At 40.5% G+C, this 27,426-nt stretch overlaps 1 protein-coding gene across 16 annotated transcripts in view; it reads left to right on the forward strand.

Annotated features, from left to right (window-relative positions):
- The window catches only part of LOC144683641 (LIM and calponin homology domains-containing protein 1-like), a 485,528-nt gene extending 476,417 nt beyond the window's left edge, over nucleotides 1–9,111 (forward strand). For all 16 annotated transcript variants that reach the window (XM_078546886.1, XM_078546926.1, XM_078546934.1 and 13 more), the window contains 2 exons: nucleotides 2,999–3,101; nucleotides 4,440–9,111. In XM_078546886.1, coding sequence (XP_078403012.1) covers nucleotides 2,999–3,101; nucleotides 4,440–4,465 — 129 coding nt within the window. In that variant the 3' untranslated portion in view covers nucleotides 4,466–9,111. The remainder of the gene's footprint in view (nucleotides 1–2,998; nucleotides 3,102–4,439) is intronic.
- Nucleotides 9,112–27,426: the final 18,315 nt, after the last annotated feature.

A 27,426-nucleotide genomic window follows, 5' to 3' on the forward strand; every position in this document is an offset into this window, starting at 1 on the left:
TAATAGAAACAGAAAAGATTAAACATCAATGCATGTGTGCTCACAGAAGGGATGTGGCCATAAGCACACGTAGAAGCTTAAAACAAGGACATAAGAAATAGGAATAGGAATCGACCATTCAGCCCCTCGAGCCTGCCCTGCCATTCAATAGGATCATGGCTGATCTTCTTGTGTTTCGATTTCCACATTCCCATCTAACCCAGATAACCTTTGATTCCCTTGCCTAACAAGAATCTACCTACCTCTGCCTCAGAAATATTCAATGACCCCGCCTCCACCACTGAGGCAGAGAGTTCCAAAGTCGCACGACCCTCTGAGAGAAAAAATTTCTCCTCATCTCTGTCCTAAAAGGGCGACCCCTAATTTTAAAACAGTGGCCCCTAGTTCTGGACTCACCCACAAGAGGAAACATCCTTTCGACGTCCACCTTGTCAAGGCCATTCAAGATCTTGTATACTTCAATCAAATCACCCCGCACTCTTCTAAACTCCAGTGGAAACAAGCCCAGTCTGTCCAACCTTTCCCCTTAAGACAGCCCACTCATTCCAGGTATCAATCCAGTAAACCTCCTTTGTACCGTCTCTAATGCCTTTACATCCTTCCTTAAATAAGACCAAAACTGCACACAGTATTCGAGGTGCGTTCTTACCAATGCCCTGTGTAACTGAAGCATAACATTCTTACTTTTATGTTCAATCCCTCTCGTAATAAAGGATAGCATTCCATTAGCCTTCTTAATTACTTGCTGTACCTGCATACTAACTTTTTGTGACTCGTACCAGAACGCCTAGATCCCTCTGCACCTCAGAATTATGCAGCTGTTCTCCATTTAAGTAATACTCTTTTTTTTTGTTCTTCCTGCCAAAGTGAATAACTTCACATTTCCCACATTAAATTACATTTTTCAGATCTTTGCTCACTCACTCAACCTATCTATATTCATCTGCAACCTCCTCATGTCCTCTTCACAACATACTTTCATACCTATCTTTGTGTCATCTGCAAATTTAGCTACCATGTCTTCACTCCCCTCATCTAAGTCATTGATGTAAGTCATAAAAAGTTGAGGCCCCAGTACAGACCCCTGTGCGACTCACTCGTCACAGCCTGTCAATCAGAAAAAGACACATTTATGCATACGCTCTGCTTTCTGTCAGCCAGCCAATCTCTTATCCATGCTAATATGTTACCCCCTACACCATGCGCTTTTATTTTCTATAATGATCTTTGATGTGGCACCTTATCAAATGCCTTCTGGAAATCCAAGTACAGTACGTCTACAGGCTCCCCTTTATCCACTGCGCATGTTACTTTTTCAAAAAACTCCAATAAATTGGTTAAACATGATTTTCCTTTTACAAAACCATGCTGACTCTTCCCGATTGCCTTGAGCTATTCTAAGTGCCCAGCTATAACCTCCTTAATGATCAATTTTAATAACTTCCCCACAACAGACGTCAAGCTAATTAGCCTATAGTTTCCTGTTTTCTGCTTCCTTCCCTTCTTGAATAGTTTGAATCTTGAATATTTGCTACTTTCCAATCTGATGGAACCTTTACAGAATCTAGCGAATTTTGGAAAATTAACACCAACGCATCAACTACCTCATTAGCCACCTCTTTTAAGACCCGAGGATGTAGTCCATTGGGACCCGGAGGCATGCCAGCCCGCAACTCCATCAATTTGCTCAGTACCATTTCCCTAATGATTTCAATTTCACCAAGTTCCTTTCTCCCATTCATCTCCTGATTTGCGGCTATTACTGGAATGTTTTTTGTATCCTCTATAGTGGCTACAGAAGCAAAATATTTGTTCATTTCTTCCATGATTTCCTTATTATCTATTACTCCCCACTGTCACTCCCTAGAGGACCAACACTCTACTTACTTTTATCCTTTTTAAGTACTTGTAGAAACTCTTGCTACCCATTTTTACATTTCTAACTAGCTTCCTCTCATACTTTAATTTCTTTTTCATGATTAACCTCTTAGCCATTCTCTGCCGTTCTTTATATTCTGTCCGATCATCCGTCCTGCCACTCATCTTTGCGGAGTTGTGTGCTTTTTCCTTAAGTTTGATACTTTCCTTAACTTCTTTAGTTAACCACGGATGGTGAGTCCTCTCCTTAGAATTTGTCTTTATAGTTGGAATGTACTTATTCTGAATACTCTGAAATATCTCTTTAAATGTCTGCCACTGCTTCTCTATTGATCTACCCTCTAGCCTAGTTTCCCAGCTCACTTCAGCTAGCTCAGCTTTCATCCCCACACAGTTGCCCTTTTTAAGTTTGAGATACCAGTCTTAGACCCAATCATCTCCCCTTCAAACTGGATGTAAAATTCAATCATATTGTGGTTACTGCTACTTAGGGGTGCCTTTACTCTGGGGTCATTAATTAGTCCTCCCATGTTACACAACACCAAGCCTAATATAACCTGTTCACTGGTTGGTTCCAGAACATGCTGCTCTAAGAAACTATCTCAAAAGCATTCTAAGAACTTCTCATCCAGGCTACAACTCCTAATCTGATTTTTCCAGTTTATGTGTAGGTAAAATCATCCATAATTATTGCTGTCCCTTTATCACAAGCACACAATATTTTCTCTTGAATATTTTGTCCTACACTGTGGCTACCATTTGGGGGCCTGTAGACAGCTCCTACTAATGACTTTTTTCCCCTACTATTCCTCATCTCCACCCAAACCAACTCTATATCCTGACTTCCTGAACCAAGGTCATCTCTAACTATATACCAATGCCCTCTTTGACTAACAGTGCTACCCCTCCACCTTTACCTAGCTTCCTATTCTTCTTGAATGTCAGGTAACCCTCAATATTAAGGAACTCAATCTTTGTCATCCTGCAGCCATGTCTCTGTAATTGCTATCAGACCATATTTATTTACTTCAATGTAGTGAATCCAGATAAATTGACAAGACATTATTATAATTTTTTTGTAGGACTGAAATGGCTAATCAACTTTTTTGTGACATTACAGTGTGGTATCTGTCAAGGACAACTTGGAGATGCAACCACTGGGACAGACGTCCGGATCCGCAATGGGCTTCTCAATTGCAATGATTGCTACATCAGGTCCCGAAGTGAGTTACATTTGAGCACTGTGTTTCTTATAAAATATTCCCGTGTTTCTTGCTGAAAACTTTCAAAATTATTAGAATCTGAAGAATTACAATTAAAAGTTCTGCAATGACTAAAGTTGAAGCCTTTGGTAAACATCTGATTGCCATTATTAAAGATTGTGGCATATATAATGATATATTTTCCTGTGAATAAGTTGAAAAGTATTTGTATAGCTTACAGTAATGGCATTATAATCATTAATCTTTCGGTCTTGATGGTAAATATTTCACATTGACTGAGAACATAAAGTGAATAGTTAATCACACACAATTTTTCCCTTTTTTTCACCCTTCTGTTTGCCAGTGCTTCACTTCATGTGTTTCTTGCTGACTGTTCCAATATGCATTACTTAGCATCTAATAATATCAAAACTCTTTTATCATTCTTATCCAATCAACTTAATTGATACAAATCCTTTGAATGCTATTATTGTCCCTTTTATACTCATAATGTGGCCACAAAGCTTGACAATAGTAGCATTTTTTGTAATATAAGAAACATAAACATAATATAAAAAACTCTGTTTTTTATGACTGGCATTTATAGCATGGGATTCAGACAAATTTCTCCAGAAATGCACTAGTCCCTGTTTTGGTTCAAAGTTTATTCCATTTAATTTTACTTTACTGCTTTCTGTGACTAAGCCATTTTTAAATCAATCTAGATTCAGCATTCATTCTTTGAGCCTTAGCCTCTTTTAACTGATTCACAAGTGGAACATTATATAACCTGTAAATTCATCACTTGGATTTTTAAATGCACAATATTCAACCTCTAATTTAGGAGCAACCATTTTCTTGTACTGCTCCTGGCTCATAATAGGAAAATAAGTAACATCAGCTCATGATTTTGCATTCATCGGCTTTCATAAATGGGAAATTCTGAGCTGAAGTGTTTAATTTACAGTATATATTCCAGGTATACAACGGGAGCTCACAGAGCGGAAATATCTACATTTCAGTTATCTTTTGAAAGAATTCTTAATAGAATTTCCAAATTTGTGTTTAAAAACGTTAAGAAAAATGTAAGTGAAACACAAAATGCCCCATAATGGAAGTGTAGTAATAGCATTACCATACCACAAGCAAACCTGGATAGCCCAGTGGAGGCCAATTCCAAAATGGCAGTCCTATCAATGTTAGAAAGAGGTTTGATTAAAAATGTCAATTAAACATAAATAACTGAGTGATTTCAAGATGGTATTAATCTTCTATAAGTCTTTGTAGCATTGCAACATTTATAAACTGAGACGCGCTATAATTGAATATCACCCATACTGAGATTGCCTGTGTTTTTAGCTGCTGGACAACCCACCACTTTATGACCTTGCCACGTACCAATCAGCAACAGCAACTGGAAATCGGGTAGAACACAGATGGCCCCAACGCTCAATGCTGATCCTTGTGACGACTGACAATCGCGGATAGAAACTGTCATTCACTGGCTTTCTCATTAGAATAACCATCATTTCCCAGAACAGCTTTTACCTGCATTGTTACTTTGGTAGTCTACACCTTGGATCATTTTCATACTTAGTGAAACCGCCATTCTTTCATGCGTATAGTTACAAAAGTAGCATACTATATTTGCTGTTGAATAAAAGCTTCTAACTGGATTCAACATGTATTTAATTAATATTGTGTGATATGTAATTTATTTTATTGCCTCCTCCAATTATAAAAAAAAGTGCAATGATTATTGGAGTAACTGAATAAAACAAGGGGCAGAATCTTGTGCCCTCCCTTGTGGCGGGTTTGATGGTGGGGACGGCATTTAATGAAGTGGGAGGGGGCACTCTCAGCACCTTCTGATGCCAAATAAGGCCCTTAAGTATTAACCCAGCGGCGAGCAGGAAGCTCACCATGCAAGGAGCATGACAAGCAAACCTAGCGTGTTTGCTTGTAGGCTCCTGGGGGAAGGGGAACCCTCATTCAAAGGTACTCAGTGCCTGGTTGAGGGATCTGGCATTGGGAAGGGGTAACCTTGCTGAGAGCTACCCCCCTGCCTTTGCTGCTGACCCCCCCTCCCCTCGACACCCTTCCCACAACCCCCTTCCCAGCATCATTGACCTGGGTCGTTCCTCGATCCAAGGCCTCATGTGGGTTTCGTACCTGCAGCAGCCACCATCTCCCAGGTAGGACTGCTGAGTACAGGAGAGTTGCTGGCCTCTGATTAGCAGGGTGCTCTCAGCAAGTGGGACTTCCAACCCTGGGGCTCTTGATCATGGAGGAAGGCCACCACTGGCCTGTTAAGTGCCTGAGTGGCAGAAGATATGGTGGGCCTTCCCAAAAGGAAGTGATGTTGGGATCTCGCTGGCTCTCCAGCCAGCAGCCGTGGCCTGTCCCCATCCCTCCAATGGCCTCCGCAAGACTTGGCCCTATGTTTATCCTCTGTAGTGGATAACAATTGTCTTCTTCCTTTTCCTGGAACTAACTTGAGCCATCTGTGTAACATTGAGGAAATGTAGAGATCATTCTAAATGGATTGATTTACATTCTTTCGGACATTCTAAGTTGCTAGGTACTGCAGGTGTTTTCTTCATAATGCAAGAACATCACCTCAAGGTCTGGCATGTGAATAAATGGATTATGATCAAGGCAATAACCAAGTTGTTTTTCGATACTAGATAATAGCAACATGCAACTACACAATTTAGTAATGTATCAGACATTGCATTTTTAAATGAAATTAGAAAGAAAAGCTGAAATGCTTGTCTTCTAGGGAAATATGCATGCCAGTCTGAGATTTATTTCACCAGTTTGCTGTGGTAGAAAAGGCACAATTGGCAATCAAAGCCTGCTCTCAAATGTGTACTGGTAACGGCTGTTACATTGCATCAGGTTTCTCTCGCCTATTATTTAGCTAATTGATCTAAGATATTATAAAGAAGAATTTATATCAACATTTTCTTCATGTTAATGATTAATGAGTAGACAGCTACCAGGCTGCAATTCATATTCGGGATCACAAAAAAAAGGAATTGACTCTTCCATACTTTGATCACATTTTCTCGTATAATATAGAGCCAAACCCTAACTTTCCTGCTGACCCAGTGTTTACCTTGTTCTATGTGGATTTTTTTTCTCCTGTAAATCTGGCAGAGTTCCTGCAAACAAGATGAACCAAGTATTAAAATAATGAAATTCCAGTTAATATGAAGCAATACACCTGCAGGTCCTAAAATGCTCACCCTTACTATTTGATTTGTAAAAATGGCATGTGCCACTATTTTAGATTTTGGAAACCTGGGACATTTTGGAACTGGCCAGAAAACAATGTGCAGCAAGTTTGAAGTTTCACATTTTTGCCTCAAACTATTCCCTCTAAAATGTGAGATTTCCTGTACACTGCAAGTAATTAAAGTATCGTAACCCTATTAAGGTAACAAAAAAGTAAAATTATTTTGGTGATTATTACACCGTTATTATAAAATATTCTACCTACTACGAAGCATTGAAACTATGAAACCTTTTAAATAGTCAACCTTGCCAAGCAGGAAAAGAATTTGATTACATTCAGCAGTTTTAAATTATTTCTAAATCTGTCTCAAGTCACTGCTGGAATATTCCGCAAGGCTGCTGAAGGTTTTTTTTTCTAAATTACTGTGAAATTGCAGATACGTTAGTGGAAGAATCAGCTGCAGACTTGCAACTTTTTTGCTTTTTTTTCCTGAATTATCATTATGCTTAACCACAGAATTTCAAAATGTTACTTTTCTTGGTTTGTAGATAAATTAGGATATCCAAACAATTAAAACTAGCCTGAGATATGCCATGATCCCTTGCTTAGCAAACCAATTATATCTCAAGCAGATGCCTGCAAAGTGATTCTACCATGGAGAACTGAAAGCACCTAATTAGCCAACTGCATTGTATCTGCCTTAAACAACAGCAATACCATGTCAACTCCTTACTCACTGAGGCTCTTGATTTCCATACAGTAGGATAAATGTTTATGTGTAGTCCATAATCATTTAACAACAGTATTAAAGAGTACACAAATAAATAAATCTCTTCTTTGGCTCAGCAATAATTATTTCTTAAAATTACATGTTTGACATCTATTTATTGAAATAGATAAAAATATGTTTTGCATGCTAGCCGACTCTTTATGGCGAGGTATTATATGATAATTATTTGCTGTATTTTTATTTGTAACCATTATTGGATCAGTCTGTTGGAAGAACAATTTTATTTCTTTCACATTAAAACTGTGCCTTAGAAAATGCAGGCTGTTGCACATAGATGGTCAAAAGTGTTGAGCATCTGCAGTGAATGTGAAGTAATTGGTATCTGGCTTAATAAACATCTCTGCCAGCTCTCAAATAAGCCAGGTGCAAGGGATACTGCAAAGGAGGTGAGTTAAACATGAAGCTAAGGCCTAATTGGTTTATCTCATGTGACCAGTTCATATTAAACTGAAGTTTCCTACTCTTCTGCATGGTTTCAGCAAAGGCTGATGTTTATCTTGCAGTCTATCTATTGTGTAAAATACATGTTTCAGCACCCAAAAGATTTTTAAAGTGGACTTTTTACATATTCTTGTACTCCTTTTCTCCTCAGAAATTACCAGTTCAGAGGAACAGCAAACATATATAGTAGCACATTCTGTACCTGCTCCCTGAGCCCCATTTGCAATTCTCTTTATCTTTAAAAAAAAGTTGAAGTGGCACCAACTTGAACCAGGGCCAAAGTCATTAAACAGTTAAGTGGTAATATTGAAATTTCTTGGCCTGTGCAGTAAACTGCTCTACTACAATTTTTTATGTAATACATCTTTAAACATTAATATTCAAAACCAGTGAATGCTCATATTTAAGACAGAATATGGGCTGGAAAATACAGTTGGCAATATCAAGAATCAATGAATTACAGGTCTAAATGATATTCCTCTGTCTACTATTTTAAAGCAGTCTTGTGGCACAGTTGGTAGTGTCCCTCCCTCTGAGCCAGAAGCTGTGGGTTCAAGTCCTACCTTAGGACTTGATAGCCAAGGAAGGTGTGTTCATAATGTGACCAAACAGGTTGATTATCAACCTGCAAATCCTCCCAATACCAGCCAATGGCAGGCAGTAAGTGTGGAGAGATGCTTGGTCGGCCATGTGATGGAAAGAAAGTTGGAGCCTCTACCATCACTATCCATAGCACCAGACTATAACATGCATGTAAATGTGCATATTGCTACAGCAATTTGGACTGAGTGGACTGTAACACACCAGCACCACTATTTAAAAGGAGCTGTTAACTCATTTAAAATAAGAAGGGGAATGTCATAAAATACACTGTGTTCATCCACAACACAAATAATAAGCTCTTATCTAAAATGTTAATGTAGCTGTTCACACAAGTGAACTTCTGTTAATCATAACAGAGATGAACACTTTGGTTTACCAAATTGCATAACACCGATAATATGAAAACACATCATCAATAACAAACTAGTCAAATAAAAAAGTGTAATTCTGCTTTTGGAAATTACATTTTGTTTTAAAATGATCCACTATGTGTATGGTTGACTTTACTGATCTTGGGAAGTCCATGTTTGGTTCATAAATCAATAATGCTTTATCAAAGTACTTATTGTTGTGCTTAGTCTTCTCACCTTGTTAGCAAGACTCGTCCATCCATACTTGCATGATTGGATGCAGTATCCTTACAGTAGCATGCAATGAAGCTCTACCACCATCTATTAACATCTGTGTAGAGTTGTTAGATCTGACTGTATGTAGTTAACAACATTTCTCTCAAACATGCTTAACCAAATATGGACTTGGACCAGTGCTTTTTTTTAAGTGAATAATTGTAGCTGGGGCTAATAAACAATTGAAATTGTGTGGTATATGCTACAGTTCAACCATTGCGCTATATGTATAGTGATTTGCCTCTTGAAGAAAAAAGTACAATGCATTCAAATACTGCAACAGCTTTTATAGTAAATGTATGTTGTTTATAAATAAAACATTTAAAAATACTACAGTGTAAGGCTTTTATTTTCTACAGAACAAGCCTTAGAACATTTTAAAATGCATACCTACATTATATATGAAGACATATGTCTCCACAGGCTTCCTGTTAACCTACCCACTATAAATTCCTATACAAATTTAAAATGGAAATTCTGTGGAAATATTTTTAATGGTGGAGTTACACTTCCTAGCCAATGGTGGTGCTGTAGAGCCTAGGATCTCCCAGCTTTTCAGCCTCCACTGCACAGAAGCTCCCTGGTCTTACCAACTCTACTTCTCTGCTGCCCAAATTGCTGAAGCTTTAACTATTTATCAATAGTTAAATGCATAAAAATAAGGAAATCATATATCATCTTGAAATTCCTCAGGTGTTCAACACGCACTGGTAAATTCCCAGTGAAAAATTCAGGCCCTCAGACTTTATAAATGCTTCTGAATTATATCTATGTGGCTCGGTCCAAATATCCTTTTGCTTCTATCTCTGCATGACGCAGCTCTCTACATCTTTGTGGGCAGTTTCCTAGGTGGTCAGTAGCGGGCACCATTCCTTCATCACTGACTGTAAAATCCAGGCCATTGGTATAGCAACTAACATTACATGGGATTTAACATTAAAAATCTATCACCACAAAGGGGTTTAAAAGGCGTTGTGAGTAAATATTGACACTTAAGAAATGGGTTTTCCCATGGTCAAAGTCTAATATAGGAGTTTTTAATAATAGCCTGTATTTTGCTGTATTAATAATGGTGAGGCTGCCAGTGCTCACCATTGTTACAAGGTAAAACTGACAGCAACTTCTGAAACCCACACATGCACAACTAAACTCAGAAATCACAAAATATTTGACAGTAATGCCCTGCCCCTCTGCAAGCTGCACCATTGCAATCTTCACCGATGTAATCTGCACAGAAATTAATATTATGAGATGAAGTTAGGCTGATCAGCAATGTCAGCCATTGGCTCAACTGGCAGCACTCTTGCTTCAGAATCACAAGGTTCCAGGCGGAAGTCTCATTCCAGGGCTTGAGCACAAAAACCAAGGCTGACACTCCAGTATAGTACTGAGGAAATGCTGCACTGTTGGAGGTGCTGTGAGACCCCATCTGCCTGCTGGAGTTGATGTAATAGATTCCTTGGCACTATTTCGAAGAAAAGCAGGGAAGTGATCCCTGGTGTCCTGGTAAGTATGTTTCCCTCAATCAACATCACAAAAATAAATCACATTGCTGTTTGTGGGAGTAAAAGCGGGACCTGCTCAGCAATTTTACCACAGGCGGTCCTCCTAATTGGCCAGCAGCTCTGAGCCTCAGCAATGCACACAGGAAAGGTGGTTGATGCCGAGGTATTTAGGAGACCTGGAGCCTCCCAGAGGTAAGTTGAAAAAAAACTAAAATAAAATCTCTGGGCCGAGTGTCAGAGCGGCAACATCTCCTGGGAGGTATCTGGGGCTACGGGCACTGCCTTCCCTTCCTGTGGCCCCTTCTTTTGCACATAGAAGCATAGAAAATAGGGGCAGGATTAGGTCATTCAGCCCTTCGAGCCTGCTCCACCATTCAATATGATCATGGCTGATCCTCTATCTCAACGCTCCATACCCCTTGACACCTTTAGGATCCAGAAATCTATTTCCTTCTTAAATATATTCAGTGACTTGGTCTCCACAGCCTCTGTGGTAGCGAATTCCACAGGTTCACCACCCTCTGAGTGGAGAAGTTTCTCCTCATCTCAGTCCTAAATGGTCTACCCCATACCCTGAGACTATGACAACTTGTTCTAGATCCCTCCCCACAGCCAGAGAAAACATCATCCCTGCATCTAGTCTGTCTTTCCCTGTCAGAATTTTATATGTTTCAGTGAGATCACCTCTCATTCTTCTAAACTCCAGTGAATACAGGCCTAGTTGCCCAATCTCTCCTCATACGACAATCCTGCCATCCCAGGAGTCAGTCTGGTGAGCCTTCGCTTCACTCCCTCTATGGCAAGTATATCCTTTCTTAGGTAAGGAGACCAAAACTGCACACAATACTCTAGGTGTGGTCTCACCAAGGCCCTGTACAGCTGCAGTAAGACATCCTTGCTCCTGTACTCAAGTCCTCTCGCAATGAAGGCCAACACACCATTTGCCTTCTTCACTGCTTGCTGCACCTGCATTCTTGCTTTCAGTGATTGGTGTACAAGGACACCCAGGTCCCTTTGTACATCACCATTTCCCAATCTATCACTATTTAAATAATTCTCTGCCATTCTGTTTTTCCTACCAAAGTGGATAACTTCACAGTTATCCACATTATACTGCATCTGGCATGTATTTGCCCGCTCACTCAACCTGTCTAATTCACCTTGAAGCCTCTTAACACCTTCCTCACCACTCACATTCCCATCAAGTTTCGTGTCATCAGCAAACTTGGAAATGTTACATTTGGTTCCCTCATCCACGGCATTGATGTATATTGCGAATAGCACTGATCCCTGCAGTACCTCACTAGTCACAGCCTGCTACTCCGAAAAAGGCCCATTTATTCTTACTCTCTGTTTCCTGTGAGATAATAAATTCTCAATCCATGCCAATATATTACCCCCAATCCCATGTGTTTTAATTTTGCACACTAACCTCTTATGTGAGACTTTATCAAAAGCTTTCTAAAATTCCAAATACACCACATCCACTGGTTCTCCCTTATCTATTCTGTTAGTTGCATCCTCAAAGAATTCCAGTAGGTTTGTCAAACATGACCGCTCTTTCATAAATTCATGTTGACTTTGTCTAAGATAAAAGCAAAATACTGCGGATGCTGGAAATCTGAAACAAAAGCAAAAATAGCTGGAAAAACTCAGCAGGTCTGACAGCATCTGCTGAGAGGAATACGGTTAACGTTTTGAGTCCCTATGACTCTTCATCAGAACTAAGGAAAAATAGAAATGAGGTGAAATTTAAGCTGATTGGGGGGGGTGGGACAGGTAGAGCGGGATAGAGGGCCAGTGATAGGTGGAGGCAAAGAAGAGATTGCCAAAGATGTCATAGACAAAAGGACAAAGGGGTGTTGACGCTGGTGATATTAGCTAAAGAATGTGCTAAAGATGACATTAAGGGTAGAAAGCAGGATGAGCAAGTGACAGATGGCCCTAGTGGGGGTGGAGTAGGGGGAAGGGATTGAAATATGCTAAAAGGTGGAGTTAAACAATGGATGGAAATAAATTTTAAAATAATAATAGAAATAGGTGGGAAAAGAAAAATATATTGAAAAATATATATAAATTATTAGAAAAAAGGGGGATCAGAAAGGGGGTGAGGATTGAGGAGAGAGTTCATGATCTGAAGTTGTTGAACTCAATGTTAAGTCCGGAAGGCTGTAAAGTGCCTAATCGGAAGATGAGGTGCTGTTCCTCCAGTTTGCGTTGAGCTTCACTAGAACATTGCAGCAGGCCAAGGATGGACATGTGGGCATGAGAGCAGGGTGGTGTGTTAAAATGGCAAAGCGACAGGAAGGTCTGGGTAATGCTTGCGGACAGACCGAAGGTGTTCTGCAAAGCAGTCACCCAGTCTGCGTTTGGTCTCTCCAATGTAGAGGAGGCCGCATTGGGAGCAGCGAATACAGTAGACTAAATTGAGGGAAGTGCAAGTGAAGTGCTGCTTCACTTGAAAGGAGTGTTTGGGCCCTTGGGCGGTGAGGAGGGGGGAAGTAAAGGGGCAGGTGTTGCACCTTCTGCGGTTGCATGGGAAGGTGCCATGGGAGAGGGTTGAGGGGTAGGTGAGATACGTTGCCAAAGCTTTTCATCTTGCACTCATCAGGACAAATGCAAGAATGGCAAATTTCAAATCATCAGAACAATTTAGACTACAGGAGAATAGACTGCTGATTGGTTGGCAAATCAATTCTGATTGGTCAAGGTGTTCTCATTGAGAAAGCAACAGGGAACTATAGGCTCCCCATGCACCAGAGTAATTTTAAAAAATGCAAGGCTTGAGCATATTCTTTTTGTTTGCAGAGAATGGGTCCCTGTGCATGAATGTATCTCACTTCTGGCAAGCGTAACTGAGCCACGCTACGAGCTCGACTGATTATCTTAAATTGTTAGTGTAGCTTTTCATGCACTCAGGATTGCTAGGCAGGTGCTGATCAATCTTAGAATCACATTGGACAGTAGAGGTTTCGTTTTTGGTTGTGCAAGCGCAGGCCAGTTGAGCACGGTCTGTATTCTGCCTAGTGCAAACAACCAAAGGAACATGCTGTTTGATTCAATCAGCCAATTGCTGGGATGTACTGCCTACATACCTGGCATCACACTGGCACTGAAATTGATAAACGACATTGCTCAATTGCATGGGAAGCAGAACGTCTTTTTAGACTGACAGCAGCATCCTGTTAATGGAAAACACCACTCATCTAGCCACTGCATAGTAGCAGTGTGAAATGGCTTACTTAACATGTTGTTCAAATTTTTGAGATACTTAGCCTTTCCAGGGTAATTGTCCCTGAGAAGGTGATGGTGAGCTGTCTTCTTGAACCACTGCAGTCCATGTGGTGTAGGTAGCACTCATTGTGCTGTTAGGAAGGGAGTTCCACTGGGAAAATTAATGGGACTGAAGGCCAACAAATTTCTTGGCCTTAATGTTCTACATCCTAGGGTTTTAACAGAGGTGGCTGCAGAGATAGTAAATGCATTGATTTTGAGTTCCATAATTCTCTCAATCCTAGAAAGGGCCCCACAAATTGCAAGGTAGAAAATATAACATAATTCAAGAAAGGAGGGAATGAGCAAACAGGGAAATACAGGCCAGTTATCCTGACATCAGTACTAGGAAAAATTCTAGAATCTATTATTAGGGACATGCTAACAGCGCAGTTAGAAAATCATCCCATGATTAGATAGAGCCAGCATGGTTTTGTGAAAGAGAAATCATGTTTGAAAAATCTATCAGAGCTTTTTGTGGGTGTAACTAGCAAGGCAGATAAGGGAAACCAGTGAACGTAGTATATTTGGATTTTCAGCAGGCATTTGATGAAGTTCTACATAAAAGGTAGTCATACAAGGTTAGAGCTCCTGGGGTTGGGGACAATATATTAGCTTGGATTGAAAATTAGTTAACAGATTGAAAATAGAGATTAGGAATAAACAGGTAATTTTGGGTTGGTAGTTTATAACTAATGGTACAAGGATCAGTTATTTACAGTATATATCAATGACTTAGATAAGGGGGCCCAGTCTAACATATCTATGTTTGATGATGATACAAAGCTATATAGGAAAACTGTGAGGAGGACACAAAGAGATGCCAAAGAGATACAGGTAAGTGAATGGACAAGAGGTAGCAGATGGAGTACAGTGCGAAGAAAAGTGAACTTATCCACTTTGATAGGAAAAAATAGAAAAAAGCTGAAGAGTTTTTAAAAGGTGAGGGCTTAATTCATATTGATATTCAGGAAGGATTTGGCCTTGCATCTGAATTGCAGAAAGTTAATGTGAAAGTATAGCACCCAATTAGGGAGGCAAATTGTATATTAGCCTGTTCATTTGGTAGTACAAAACTTGATGTTGTCAAAGCTTTTCACCTTGTACTCATCAGGACAATTCACAAGAATGCCAAATGTACAGGGAACAACAATTTATACTTCATGAGAAGAGAGTGCTGATTGATTGGCAAGTGTGCTCTGATTGTTAGAGGCAATGCCATGGAGAATACACCAATTAACTGCCAAGCTTTGTTTAAATTCAAACCAGGCAGATTGACTCTGATTGGTCAAGGCATTGCCCTGGGGAATGAACCAGAAAATAGCTGTCACCTATTTTGTTTAGTTTAAACAGGCACAATGTGTGTACATGTTCTTTCTGTCTGCAAAGAACAGGGCTCTGTGTATTAATATATGTAGCTTCTAGCACACATAAATGCGCCACACTGCAAGCCTGACTGATAATCTTGAATTGGTTCTCAGTGTCAGACAGAACATCTTTTTGTCATTATTATTACATATATATTACATCATTATTCTTCTCCGCCGATGCTGCCAGACCTGCTGAGTTTTTCCAGGTAATTCTGTTTTTGTTTTAGAACATCTTTTTGGCTTGATGACAGCAGTTTGCTACTAACAGGATGTTAGTAGCAAACACCACTCGTGTTGCTACTGCATAGTAACAGCGTGAAACAGTGAGCTTCACCTGTTGCTCAAATCTTTAAAATACCTTACCCTTCTAGGGTAATATGAGGTAGATTGGGCCCGTTTCAATGACTTAATATCCACAACCCTCTGGGTTAGAGAATTGCAAAAACTCACAACCCTCTGTAAAGAAATTTCTCTTCATCTCAGTCTTAAATGTCCAATCCCTTAACCTGAAGTTATGACCCCTAGTTCTAGTCTCTCCAGTTAGCAAAAACAGCCTCTCAGCAACTCTTAAGCCTTAGGCCCATTCATGAGTTTGTGTGATATACAGCAAGCAACAATCTGATCAGGGTAGCCATTATCTCACAGGATATTTTTGATGCGTCCTATTTCAGTATCAAGCTTGCATGGTGAGCAAATGGCTCGGGCTCTATTTCTGAGGTTGCCGATAAATCTTATAACACGTGGAACTATAGGTATCCAATGCGCATATTGACCAGTGAGGTAGGCTTGCGGTAGAGGGTAGTAGAGAACCCCCTGGCAGATTTCTCAACTAGCACGTTAAGGAAAGAAAGCTCATTTGACTGCTCCATTTCACATGTGAATTTTAGTGCCCTTTCTATTTTGGTATTCGTGTGAATCGCGCTGGTGAGTGCAAAATGAAAAGCTTCGACAACATGTGTCTTTTTTCAGCAATATTAGCCTTTCTTACAACAGGGTTTAAATATAAGAGTATGGAAGTCTTCTTACAATTAGATAGGCTTTGCTGAGACAACACCTGGAGTGTGTACAGTTTTGGTCTCTTTACCTAAGGAAGCTTATACTTGCCAGTGAGGTGGTACAATAAATTTTCATTAGACTGATGCTTGAAATGACAGGGTAACCCAGGAGGAACAATTGGGTAGAATGGATCTATACAGGTACGGTGTCTCAGAACAGGCAACCTGAGGACTGAGTCCATGCTGGATTTAAAATTTTGCCAATTTTTGGATAGTTCAGGCTGGTTGGGCGGGTCAGGCCAGGTTGTGTGGAGTCAAGGGAGCGTGGGAAAAGCAGATAACTGGTTAGCACTTCACCGTGCCAATGCAGCACCTAGCCAAACAGGCTGCTAAGTTATCTTACTCATCAATGATAATTAAAATTCATGCATAGCAGCTTAAAAGAATGTCCAGATTTCAGATATCACCAGTTATCGGAAAGCCAGATTTGAGACACTGTACCTGTAATCTTTGGAGTTTAGAAGAATGAGGTGATCTCATTGAAATACATAAAATTCTTAGAGGGTCAAGAGGATAGTTGCTGAGAGACTGTTTTCATTGGCTGGAGAGACTAGAACTAGGGATCATAACTTCTGGTTAAGGGATTGGACATTTAAGACTGAGATGAAGAGAAATTTCTTCACAGAAGGTTGTGAGTTTTTGAAATTCTCGAACCCAAAGGGTTGTGGATATTAAGTCGTTGGATTTATTCATGACTGAGATCAATAGAGTTTTGGACTCCAAAGGAATCATGCCATATGTGGACATGGCAGAAAAGTGGAGTTGAGAAAGAAGATCAGTCATGATCTAATTGAAAGGCGACACAAGATCAAGGGGCCATACGATCTAGTTCTGCTCCTTTTTCTAATGTTCTTAGGTTTCCCCAAAGTTCTACAATTTTCTTCCCTTCGAATACTTTTCTAATTCATTTTTGAAAGTGACTATCAAATCTGCTTCCACTAATCTTTCAGGCAGTATATTCCAGATCATAATAACCTGCTATGTTAAAAAAAATCCCACTCACCTATGTTCTAGCTGAAATTGGAGATCATTTGAAGTATTCCAGAAAGGATCATTAGAGACAATCCATAATCTAATAAAAGCAAATTTATCTATCTCACAGTATATTTAATCCTAATGAACATATACCAAAGTCTGGGATCAGCCCTTGCCCCAGGAGAGTTTGATCTCAGTTCACCCATTTTCAAGTTATCTGGAGCCTGTGATGAAATCAAAATTATGAATACAAGCAAAGACAGTCCCAGCCAATAAAATAGATCTTGAAGCCATTGGAAATAATTGGATCATATTTGTTCATGGCCACTTTATGTACAATTTTGTCAGATTAACTGATTGATCAAATCGACCGTGCATCTGATGCTCTTTCTTCATTAACAACTTTTCAAGCATGGAACGCAGAACATTTTCAAACATAGTTACTAAAGAGCAAAGAGCCTTAATGCCCTGAAATCATATTAAATTACCTAAGAAACAATGTAAATAGGTTAAGAAGCAATTTAAGAAATGCATACTGCTCCCAGCAAATGGCCAATCTTCAGCCCTAGAGGTTGGTGAAACAAAATAAAAAGCTTTCCTTAGCTCAACAAAGAATTACAAATGCCATTATTGCTGTTGGTAATGGCACCACTGCTGGGAATGTAGCAGATCTTTGACAAGGATTGACAAACCTGCTGTTCATTGGTTAAGAGTTTTCTTCTTTTAATGCATGATTTCAGTTTTTGTACAAGGCACCAATAAATATTCTTTATGGATTCTGGATTCTTTGAAAATCAATAGCTCAGCTCGAGTGATGGAGAAATTTGCAAATATTCTGCTGATACCCACCAACCTCCCTTAACAATTACATCCCAAATTCCTCACAACAGTTATAGGCATATTATATAAATAATTTCATGGGAATCCTTTAGAAAATATAAGGATCCTAGCCAATCATAAAGATAAAAATAAACACTGCTAATTTATATGTACATAGACATACATTGAAATTAAGGCAAAGGGCAGCAAAGAAAAGAGTCATGTAGATTTAATTGAGAACTTTTGATCTAATCAAGTACAATATTCTGTTTTGCTCTCACATCATAACCAAGAGATTTAAATCAAAATCAAGATGTCCATAAGTAGGTCATGGTCAGGTTCCCAGAAGGTTCAATAGAAGTTCATCTTTTTCTAGTTTATGACAATCTCTTGACTACTCTCATAAGTTAGTGTACTTTCAAAGGTGACATAATAGGACTATAACTCCAAACAATGTGCACATATGCTCAAGCAAACAACCTCATCTGTCACATGACTGGTGAGTCATATTATTAAGGCACTGTTTAAGTTGCCCATCCAGAGCAGATATCTGATAAAACTGGCCTCCGGCCAAAATCTAGCCACAGGTCACTCTCTGTTTGGTCCATGTTCTTAACTGTTGGAGAGGATCTTTGTCCGAGACTTCCACTCCACCACCCCACTGTAACAGCCTTAACAAAGGCCAGGAAATACATCATATCCAAGTTGAGTCTTTGAAAGGATAAACCAATATTTGTCTCCATGTGTGGCCACATCACACAAACTTTCAGCTGTTTGTCAACATGCCCGCCTGTCACATTTGACCAGACTCCAAGACCAAGGAAAAGTTTGTGTTGTGAGCTCACACTAATTATTTCCATGGGAAATTGGTGTGGAGTCAGCAAAGTGTGCTTTTGGTTACATTGTGATCTAGCTTTTCCTCAATCCAATCAGCCAGAACTGAAAAAAATAATGCTATAGCACATAAGTCTCAGTTATTTATTTCACCTATGCCTAAATTTACATGATGTTCTGAGCTGAAGCATAAATTTGTACTACTTACATTCTAATACCTAGCTGAGAGGTTCCCAAACTTTTCCTATTGCATATCAGCTTCCAGAGCTCCCGACTTCCCCCGGTACCCATACCAGCATGTAGGTTTAATATTTTAATCCCTTAAATGCCCAAGCATTGTACAAAATAGACAAAATAAAATGTACACGGGCAACTTAATGCCTTAATAATATGACTCACCAGTCATGTGACAGATGAGGTTGTTTGTCTGAGCATATGTACACATTGTTTGGAGTTATAGGTGATAGTATGAGTCATAAGTTGTTTTCTGCACAAGGCGCTGATCATAGTTTGATTTCATTTCAGTGAGTTATGAAAATCCACTTTCACACAGATAGGTTGCAGCAAATAGTTTCAAAACATTAATACAAGAGTACAGTCCTGTGGATGCTAGAAATCTGAAATAAAAATAGAAAATGCCAGAAATAGTCAGCAGATCCGACAGAACTGAGAATCACAGAATAACAGAGCAGAAGAGGCCCTTCGGCCCATCGAGTCTGCACCGACATGTGAGAAACACCTGACTGACCTACCTAATCCTATTTACCAGCACTTGCCCCATACCCTTGAATGTTATGACGTGCCAAGTGCTCATCCAGGTACTTTTTAAAGGATGTGAGGCAACCTGCCTCCACCACCCTCCCAGGCAGTGCATTCCAGACCGTCACCACCCTCTGGGTAAAAAAGTTTTTTCTCACATCCCCCATAAACCTCCTGCCCCTCACCTTGAACTTATGCCCCCTTGTGACTGACCCTTCAACTAAGGAGAACAGCTGCTCCCTATCCACCCTATCCATGCCCCTCATAATCTTGTACACCTCGATCAGGTCGCCCCTCAGTCTTCTCTGCTCCAACGAAAACAACCCAAGTCTATCCAACCTCTCTTCATAACTTAAACTTTTCATCCCAGGCAACATCCTGGTGAATCTCCTCCGCACCCCCTCCAGTGCAATCACACCCTTCCTATAATGTGGCGACCAGAACTGCACACAGTACTCCAGCTGTGGCCTAACCAAGGTTCTATACAACTCCAACATGACCTCCCTACTTTTGTAATCTTGCCTCGATTTATAAAGGCAAGTGTCCCATATGCCTTTTTCACCACCCCACTAATGTGCCCCTCTGCCTTCAGAGATCTATGGACACACATGCCAAGGTCCCTTTGTTCCTCAGAACTTCCTGGTGCCATGCCATTCATTGAATACTTCCTTGTCAAATTACTCCTTCCAAAGTGTATCACCTCACACTTTTCAGGGTTAAATTCCATCTGCCACTTATCTGCCCATTTGACCATCCCGTCTATATCTCCCTGTAGCCCAAGACACAACCTCACTGTTAACCACCCGGCCAATCATTGTGTCATCCGCAAACTTACTAATCCTACCCCCCACATAGTCATCTATGTCGTTTATATAAATGACAAATAATAGGGGACTGAGCCCAGATCTCTGTGGTATGCCACTGGACACTGGCTTCCAGTCATTAAAGCATCCTTCTGTCATCACCCTCCTACAACTCAGCCAATTTTGAATCCACCTTATCAAATTATACTGTATCCCATATGCATTTGCCTTCTTTATAAGTCTCCCATGTGGGACCTTGTCAAAGGCTTTGCTGAAATCCATACAAACTACATCAACTGCACTACCCTCATCTACACACCTGGTCACCTCCTCAAAAAATTCAATCAAATTTGTCTGACAAAGCCATGCTGACTATCCCTGATCAAACCTCACCTCTCCAAGTGGAGATAGATTCTCTCCTTCAGAACTTTCTCCAATAGTTTCCCTACCACTGACGCAAGACTCACTGGCCTGTAGCTCCATAGCTTATCTCTACAACCCTTCTTAAATAGCGGAACCACATTAGCTTTTCTCAAGTCCTCTGGCACCTCCCCCGTGGCCAGAGAGGAATTAAAAATTCGGGTCAGAGCCCCTGCGATCTCCTCCCTTGTCTCCCTCAGCAGTCTGGGACACAAATCATCTGGACCTGGAGATTTATCCACTTTTAAGCCAGCCAACACCTCCAATACCTTGTCACTCCCTATATCAATTTGCTTAAGAACCTCGCAGTCCCTCTCCCCAAGTTCGATACCTTCATCCTCATTCTCTTGGGTGAAGACGGACGTGAAGTATTCATTCAACACTCTAGCGATGTCCTCTGGCTCCACCCATAGATTGTCCCCTTGGTCCTTTATGGGCCCTACTCTTTCTGAGGAAAGAGGGGAGGCGAAGGTGTAGTGGTGTTGTCACTAGTAATCCAGGAACCCAGGCTAATGTCCTGGGGATGTGGGTTTGAATCCCGCCACAGCAGATGGTGGAATTTGAGTTCAATAAAAATCTAATTAGAATTAAAAGTCTAATGATGACTATGGAACCATTGTTGATTGTTATTAAAAACCCATCTCGTTCACTAGTGCCCTTTATGGGAAATTTCCCTTTCCGTGAAACAACATGGGTTGACTCTTAAATGCCCTCTGAAATGGCCTACCAGGCCACTCAGTTGTAACAAACCACTACAAATGAAACCGGACAGACCACCCAGCATTGACCTAGGCAATCTCAGCCCTGTCGACCCTGCAAAGTCCCCCCGCCTACTAAGTGAGGGCCAGTGACAAAATTGGGAGAGCTGTCTCACAGACTAGTCAAGCAACATACTAGTCATCCTCACAGAATCATACCTGACAGATAATTCCAAGACACCACCATCATCTCTTCCTGGGTATGTTCTGTCCCATTGGGAGGACAAGCCCAGCACAGTGGTATACATTCTGGAGGGAGGTGCCCTGGGAGTCCTCAACAATGCACAGTGGCAGCAATGTTTACCATCTACAAGATGCACTGCAGGAATTCACCAAGACTCCTTAAACAGCACTTTCCAAACCCCATGACCACTACCATCTAGAAGGACAAGGGCAGCAGATAGATAGTATCACCACCACATCAAAGTTCCGCTCCAAGCCACTCACCATCCTGACTTGGAAATATATCACTGTTCCTTCACTGTCGCTGGGTCAAAATTCTGGAATTCCCTTCCTAACAGCACTGTGTGTGTACCTACACCACATGCACTGCAGCTGTTCAAGAAGGCAGCTCACCACCACCTTCTCAAGGGCAACTAGGGTTGGGCAATAAAGGCTGGCCCAGCCAGTGAAGCCCACATCCCGTGAATGAATAAAAAAAGGGAAACAGTTAATTGCTCCGACAAAGGACTATCAACCTTAAACATTAACTCTGTTTCTCTCTCCACAGGTGCTGCTGGCCCTGCTTAATATTTCCAGAAAATTTTCTGTTTTTATCCTTGGTATCCTTGTTATCTGACAATTCGGGAACTCTGCTTACATATGGACTCATACCTCAGCCAATTGATTTTTTTGGGAACCAATCTTGAGTCCACCATCAGTTAAAATGTCCAGGTCAAGTTTGTATCATGGGTACTGTGGAAGAAATTGTGAAAGGGTATGGGACCCAGCTGCTTGCATTTCACTGGGCACAGAACTGAAATGTGCCATCAGTTTCGCCTAAATCTAGGATGACAGACCCATCAGTTTGACTAAACTCGACTACTGATAATTAAGGCAACACTAATTTTGATCATTCTATCTGACATTTCCCAGAAACATTTTAAGATAATACAAAGTTCAGGAATGTGGGGTTTTTTTATTCCCAGAAGCAAGGTTAACCCACCTTGATTTTGGTAAATGCAATTCTCAGCACTGGGTGTCATTTAATCTTGTAATCACCGTATCTGCAAACCATTTTTTAGTGAACTTCACTCTCCTTCTAGATGCATTATTTTTCATGCATTCTATTGTAATTAACATCAACCACATCTAAAAATAGGACTATTTATGCAGTTGCTTTGAATATGGTGTTTCCTCCTCCTTCAGGTGCCATGTCCTAAGAAGACATTGCTGACCATGGGCTTCAATGGATTGGTCCATAATTATACTTGGCAAAGTACTGCAGTGGTTTGCCATTACCTTCTGCTGTATGACTGAGTAGGAAACTCTTGCGCTCTTATCACCTGCCATCAGGTGTATTGAAAGGACTTACAGGCTGATAATCAATCTGTTCTCACACATTATGAACACTCCTACCATGGTCATCAAGTCCTGTAGTGGGACTTGAACCTGGAGCTTCTGGCCTAGAGGTAGAGATGCTACCACTACAACACAAGACCTCCATACTATACAAATCATTAATACTAGTGTTAATGATTTAAATAAAAACATTTTACGTTTTAGTGAGCCTGTGTTTCTCTGTCAAGTTATGTATTTTAAATTTAAATTGGAAATCATAGATTTTACAAAGCAACCAGATCAGTCAGCCTGTGAAGTTGGTGAAAATAAGTCAAGATTTTCTTAATAAAATAACTATTTACAAACACAAAATAATTTTAAAAAGCAAAAGGCTGCAGATGCTAGAAATCTGAAATAAAACCAAAAATGCTGGAAATACTCAGCAGATCAGGTAGCATCTATGGAGAGAGAAACAGAGTTAACATTTCAGGTCGATGATCTTTCATCAGAACTGAAGAGAGAGAGAGAAATATAAGAGTTTTTAAGCCAGTAGAAGTGGGGAGGGGACAGGAAGAACAAAAGGGAAGTTCTGTGATAGGGTGGAGGGTAGGAGAAATTGAATAACAAAAGGTTTCATGGTGCAAAAGCCAAAGAGAATGGTAATGCGTTTAGGAAAGAAACAAAGATGAGGTGTGAATGGCTATATAGAAGCCATCTGAATGCAACAGGAAGAGATAAAGAAAGAAACAAGCGAGTTAAAAAAAACTCAAAAAACACATAGAGCAGGATGAAGTCGTTGAACTCAATACTAAATCCAGAGTGCTGAGACGAAAGATGATGTGCTGCTCTTTGAGCTCTCGTTGAGCTTCATTGGAACACTATAACAGGCCATGGACAGAAAGGTCAGAGAGGGAGCAAGGTGGAGAATTAAAATGACAAATGATGGAAAGCTTGAGTCATACTTGCAGACTGAACGGAGGTGTTCCGCAAAGCGGTCACCTGGTCTATGTTTGATCTCCCCAGTGTAGAGTAGAGCACTTCATGAACAGTGAATACAGTATACAAAATTGAAAGAAGTACAAGTTTCTCTGGGAAGGAATGCTTGAGAGCTTGGATAGTGAAAAGAGAGGAGGTGAAAGGACAGGTGTTGCATCTCCTGTGCTTGCACAGCAAGGCACTGTAGAGAAACAAGGGGGTCTTAGTAGTGACTGACGAATGGGCCAGAGATTCTCAGAGGGTACCATCCTTAGAATGCTGAAAGCAGGGGGCAGTGTTTGGTAAAATAATTTGAATTCTTCCAAATAAAACCAGGACAAAAGTCAAAACTTGCATTACACAGGAAGGGAAAATTTTGGACAGCACAGGCAAAGATTTATTTTATAAACTGAACAAGGAATATTCCAAAATGTTTGCAAGCTGCCTCCAGCTCCTCCTGTACTGTCTGATCAGCAGTGATCTTGATAATATTCTTAATTTCAAGCCTTTCTTTTAATTTTAAACTGCCTTAACAAAGCAAACAGCAGCTCAACTTACCAAAAAAGTTAAACAACATCAACAAACATTCATTCCCTCCACCACCGACGCACAGTAGCAGCAGTGTGTACCATCTACAAGATGCACTGCAGGAATTCGCCAAGGCTCCTTCAACAGCACCTTCCAAACACATGACTACTACCATCTAGAAGGATAAGGGCAGCAGATAAATGGGAACACCACCACCTGGAAGTTACCCTCCAAGTCACTCACCATCCTGACTTGGAAATATATCGCTGTTCCTTCACTGTTGCTTGGTCAAAATCCTGGAACTCCCTTCCTAACAGCACTGTGGGTTTACCTACACCACATAGACTCCAATGGTTCAAGAAGGCAGCTCACCACCACCTTCTCAAAGGCAACTAGTGATGGGCAATAAATGCTGGCCTAGCCAGCGAAGCCCACATCCCATGAATGAATAAATAAAAACTTGATGTTGCAGTGCCAATCCAGAATGTGCCATAGCCATAATTATTGAATGCAGTGGTAATCTTGCAAACTACCAACGGTGCTACCCCTATATTGTAAATTAGCTACAGATTGCAAAACTCTGCTCTGCACTTGGCGAGCTTTAAAATCAAATGTACTTTCAGAAGTTAAAAAGCCTCCATTTTCACAAAATAATTAATTTAAAAATCCAGAAGTATGAAAAGTCTAATTAAAACATCACGCTAAAATGTTCCTGTGAAGGTTACAAAGCCGGTGATTTAAGAGCTCTTCTATCCATGGAACTAACTGCCTTTGTTTCCATTTCAAAGGGGCGACAGGAAAGGTGAACCGACAGGGCTGAAATCCCACTGAATTATGCTTGATGTTCATTAACACGTTTTACATCAAATCTGGAACGCACCGACGCAATGGACACAATAAGTATTTCAATTCACTAAAAATTAAAGAACGCTGAATCACAGGCCGAAAAGACCTCAGTGCGTGGCCTACCCTGTAAATTTAGCGTTCCCTCTGCAGCAACTGCATACCTGCACTCTTAGCAGTTGGGGAGCAGCTGAATTTGCGGTTATGGATCACCCTCTGCACCGCTCAGATGCTTCACTTATAATGAGAATGTTCAAGGAGTGTCTAAAAATGGGGTGTAGTTATCAAACAGGATAATACTACCATACATAGTCAAAATTCCCAAGTTCAAAATTGAACAAGATCTTTTATATTGGGACATAGAAATGCGTTGTTTATTAACAATGCCTGTGTAATAACTCTGCTCTTTGCACAATCTACATTTCCGGGATTGATTGATTGTACTTATGTCTAGGAGAACAGTTAGTCTATAAGGAGACTCTCAACATTTCCCCTTTTATTCGTTAAAATTCATTAGGAAACAATATATTATTACATTTTCGACACGAAATTAATCAGATGTAACGATTAATCACTTAAACAAATATTAACAAAATTGCGCGGATCGCTGCTGGAAAGCACCCGAATCCTTCATAAGCACTGCAGAGGGCGACAGACACTGCAGCAAGAGAATTAACTCGACGGGGCCGTCGAGGCAGAAATTGACTTCCTGTCATTTTGATAGTAAGACCTAAAATACAAAATGATGAAAGTCTCTGTTGGGATATGAAAGACTGGTACCCGTTCTGTATGATGGGAACCCCTGTTGGAACATGAAGCATTGGTACCCGATCTTTATGATTGGAATTCCTATTGGCATATAAAAGATTGCTACCCAGTCCGAGGAGAATTATTATTGGGATTCTGAGGACTGATTATCTACTAGGCTGATAAGAAAGCTTTTCATTTATATAGGCCTTTCATCACCACAGTACGTCTTAAAACGCTTTACAGCCAATGAAGTACAGTTTTTGAAATGTAGTCACTGTTGTAATGTAGGAAATGCAGCAGCCAATTTGCACGCAGCAAGCTCCCACAAACAGCAACGTGATAATAACCAGATAATCTGTTTGTGTGATGCTGATTGGGGGATACATATTGACCAGGACACGGGGATAACTGCCCTGCTGGAAAGAGCAGGTAAGGACTCCATTTAAACTCTCATCTGAAAGACGCCACCTCCAAGAGCACAGTACACAAGTGAGCCTAAATTTATGCTCAACTTTCTGGATTGAGGCTGGAACCCACAACTTTCTAACTCCGAGCGAAAAATGCTACCAATTGAACTACAGCTAACACTGATGGTAAAGGCTCTTATGCAGTTTGAAGAGAGAATCTCTATTGAGACAGTAAGGATTCGCACCCAGTCCGTTTGACGAAAACATCTATTAGGATATCAAAAACTGGTACCCAGTTTAACAAGGGAATTTCTAATGGCATATTGAGGTCTAATATTCAGACTGACCAGAATCCATGGGGATTCCGATGACGGGTAAACAATTTGCTTGATGGAAACCTCCATCGTTAGACTGGGATTGCCATCAATAGTTGGTGGAAATTCCACTGGCAAATGATTGACTGGCATCCGTTTATTGCAGGGAAACTTTATAGGAGCATCAAAGACTGAAATCTACTCATTTCGATGACAGCGTCCCTTGGCATTGTGTGCATTGGCTTGATGCTGCATCTCTTTGATCATCCTCTTTTAGGACGCGGGGATTTGTACCAGCTTCAAATATGATTGATTAAAACTCTATTGGGATACCAGGGATTCGCGCCCAGTCTGTGTGATGGAACCAGGGACCACCCACTGACACCAAATCTATTTGATATGAATCCCTTTCGGCCTAACACAGACTGACTCCCCGTCTATTTGATGGGAATCTCCGTCGGGACATTATGGATTGACACCCGGTGAGAATTCAATTAGAACATCGGAGAGTGATACCTAGCCTGTTTAATCCTGATCTATGCAGAGATATTAATGACTGGCATCTCCAGCCTGTTGCATTCAGGAGGGCGTTGAGATACAAGAGAATTTCATAAAGTAATGTCAGGAAACATTAGCATCAATCCGTAAGAACACATGTCTCCTTCGACAAATACAATCATTGGTTGTGGTGACGAAATGTTTCAGTCGCTGTTTTAAGTGCTACGTTATTTCGTTTATGGTATTAGCCACAGGTGTC

Source organism: Cetorhinus maximus, chromosome 1 (genome assembly GCF_964194155.1).
Source record: "Cetorhinus maximus chromosome 1, sCetMax3.hap1.1, whole genome shotgun sequence".
Taxonomy (NCBI): Eukaryota; Metazoa; Chordata; class Chondrichthyes; order Lamniformes; family Cetorhinidae; genus Cetorhinus; species Cetorhinus maximus.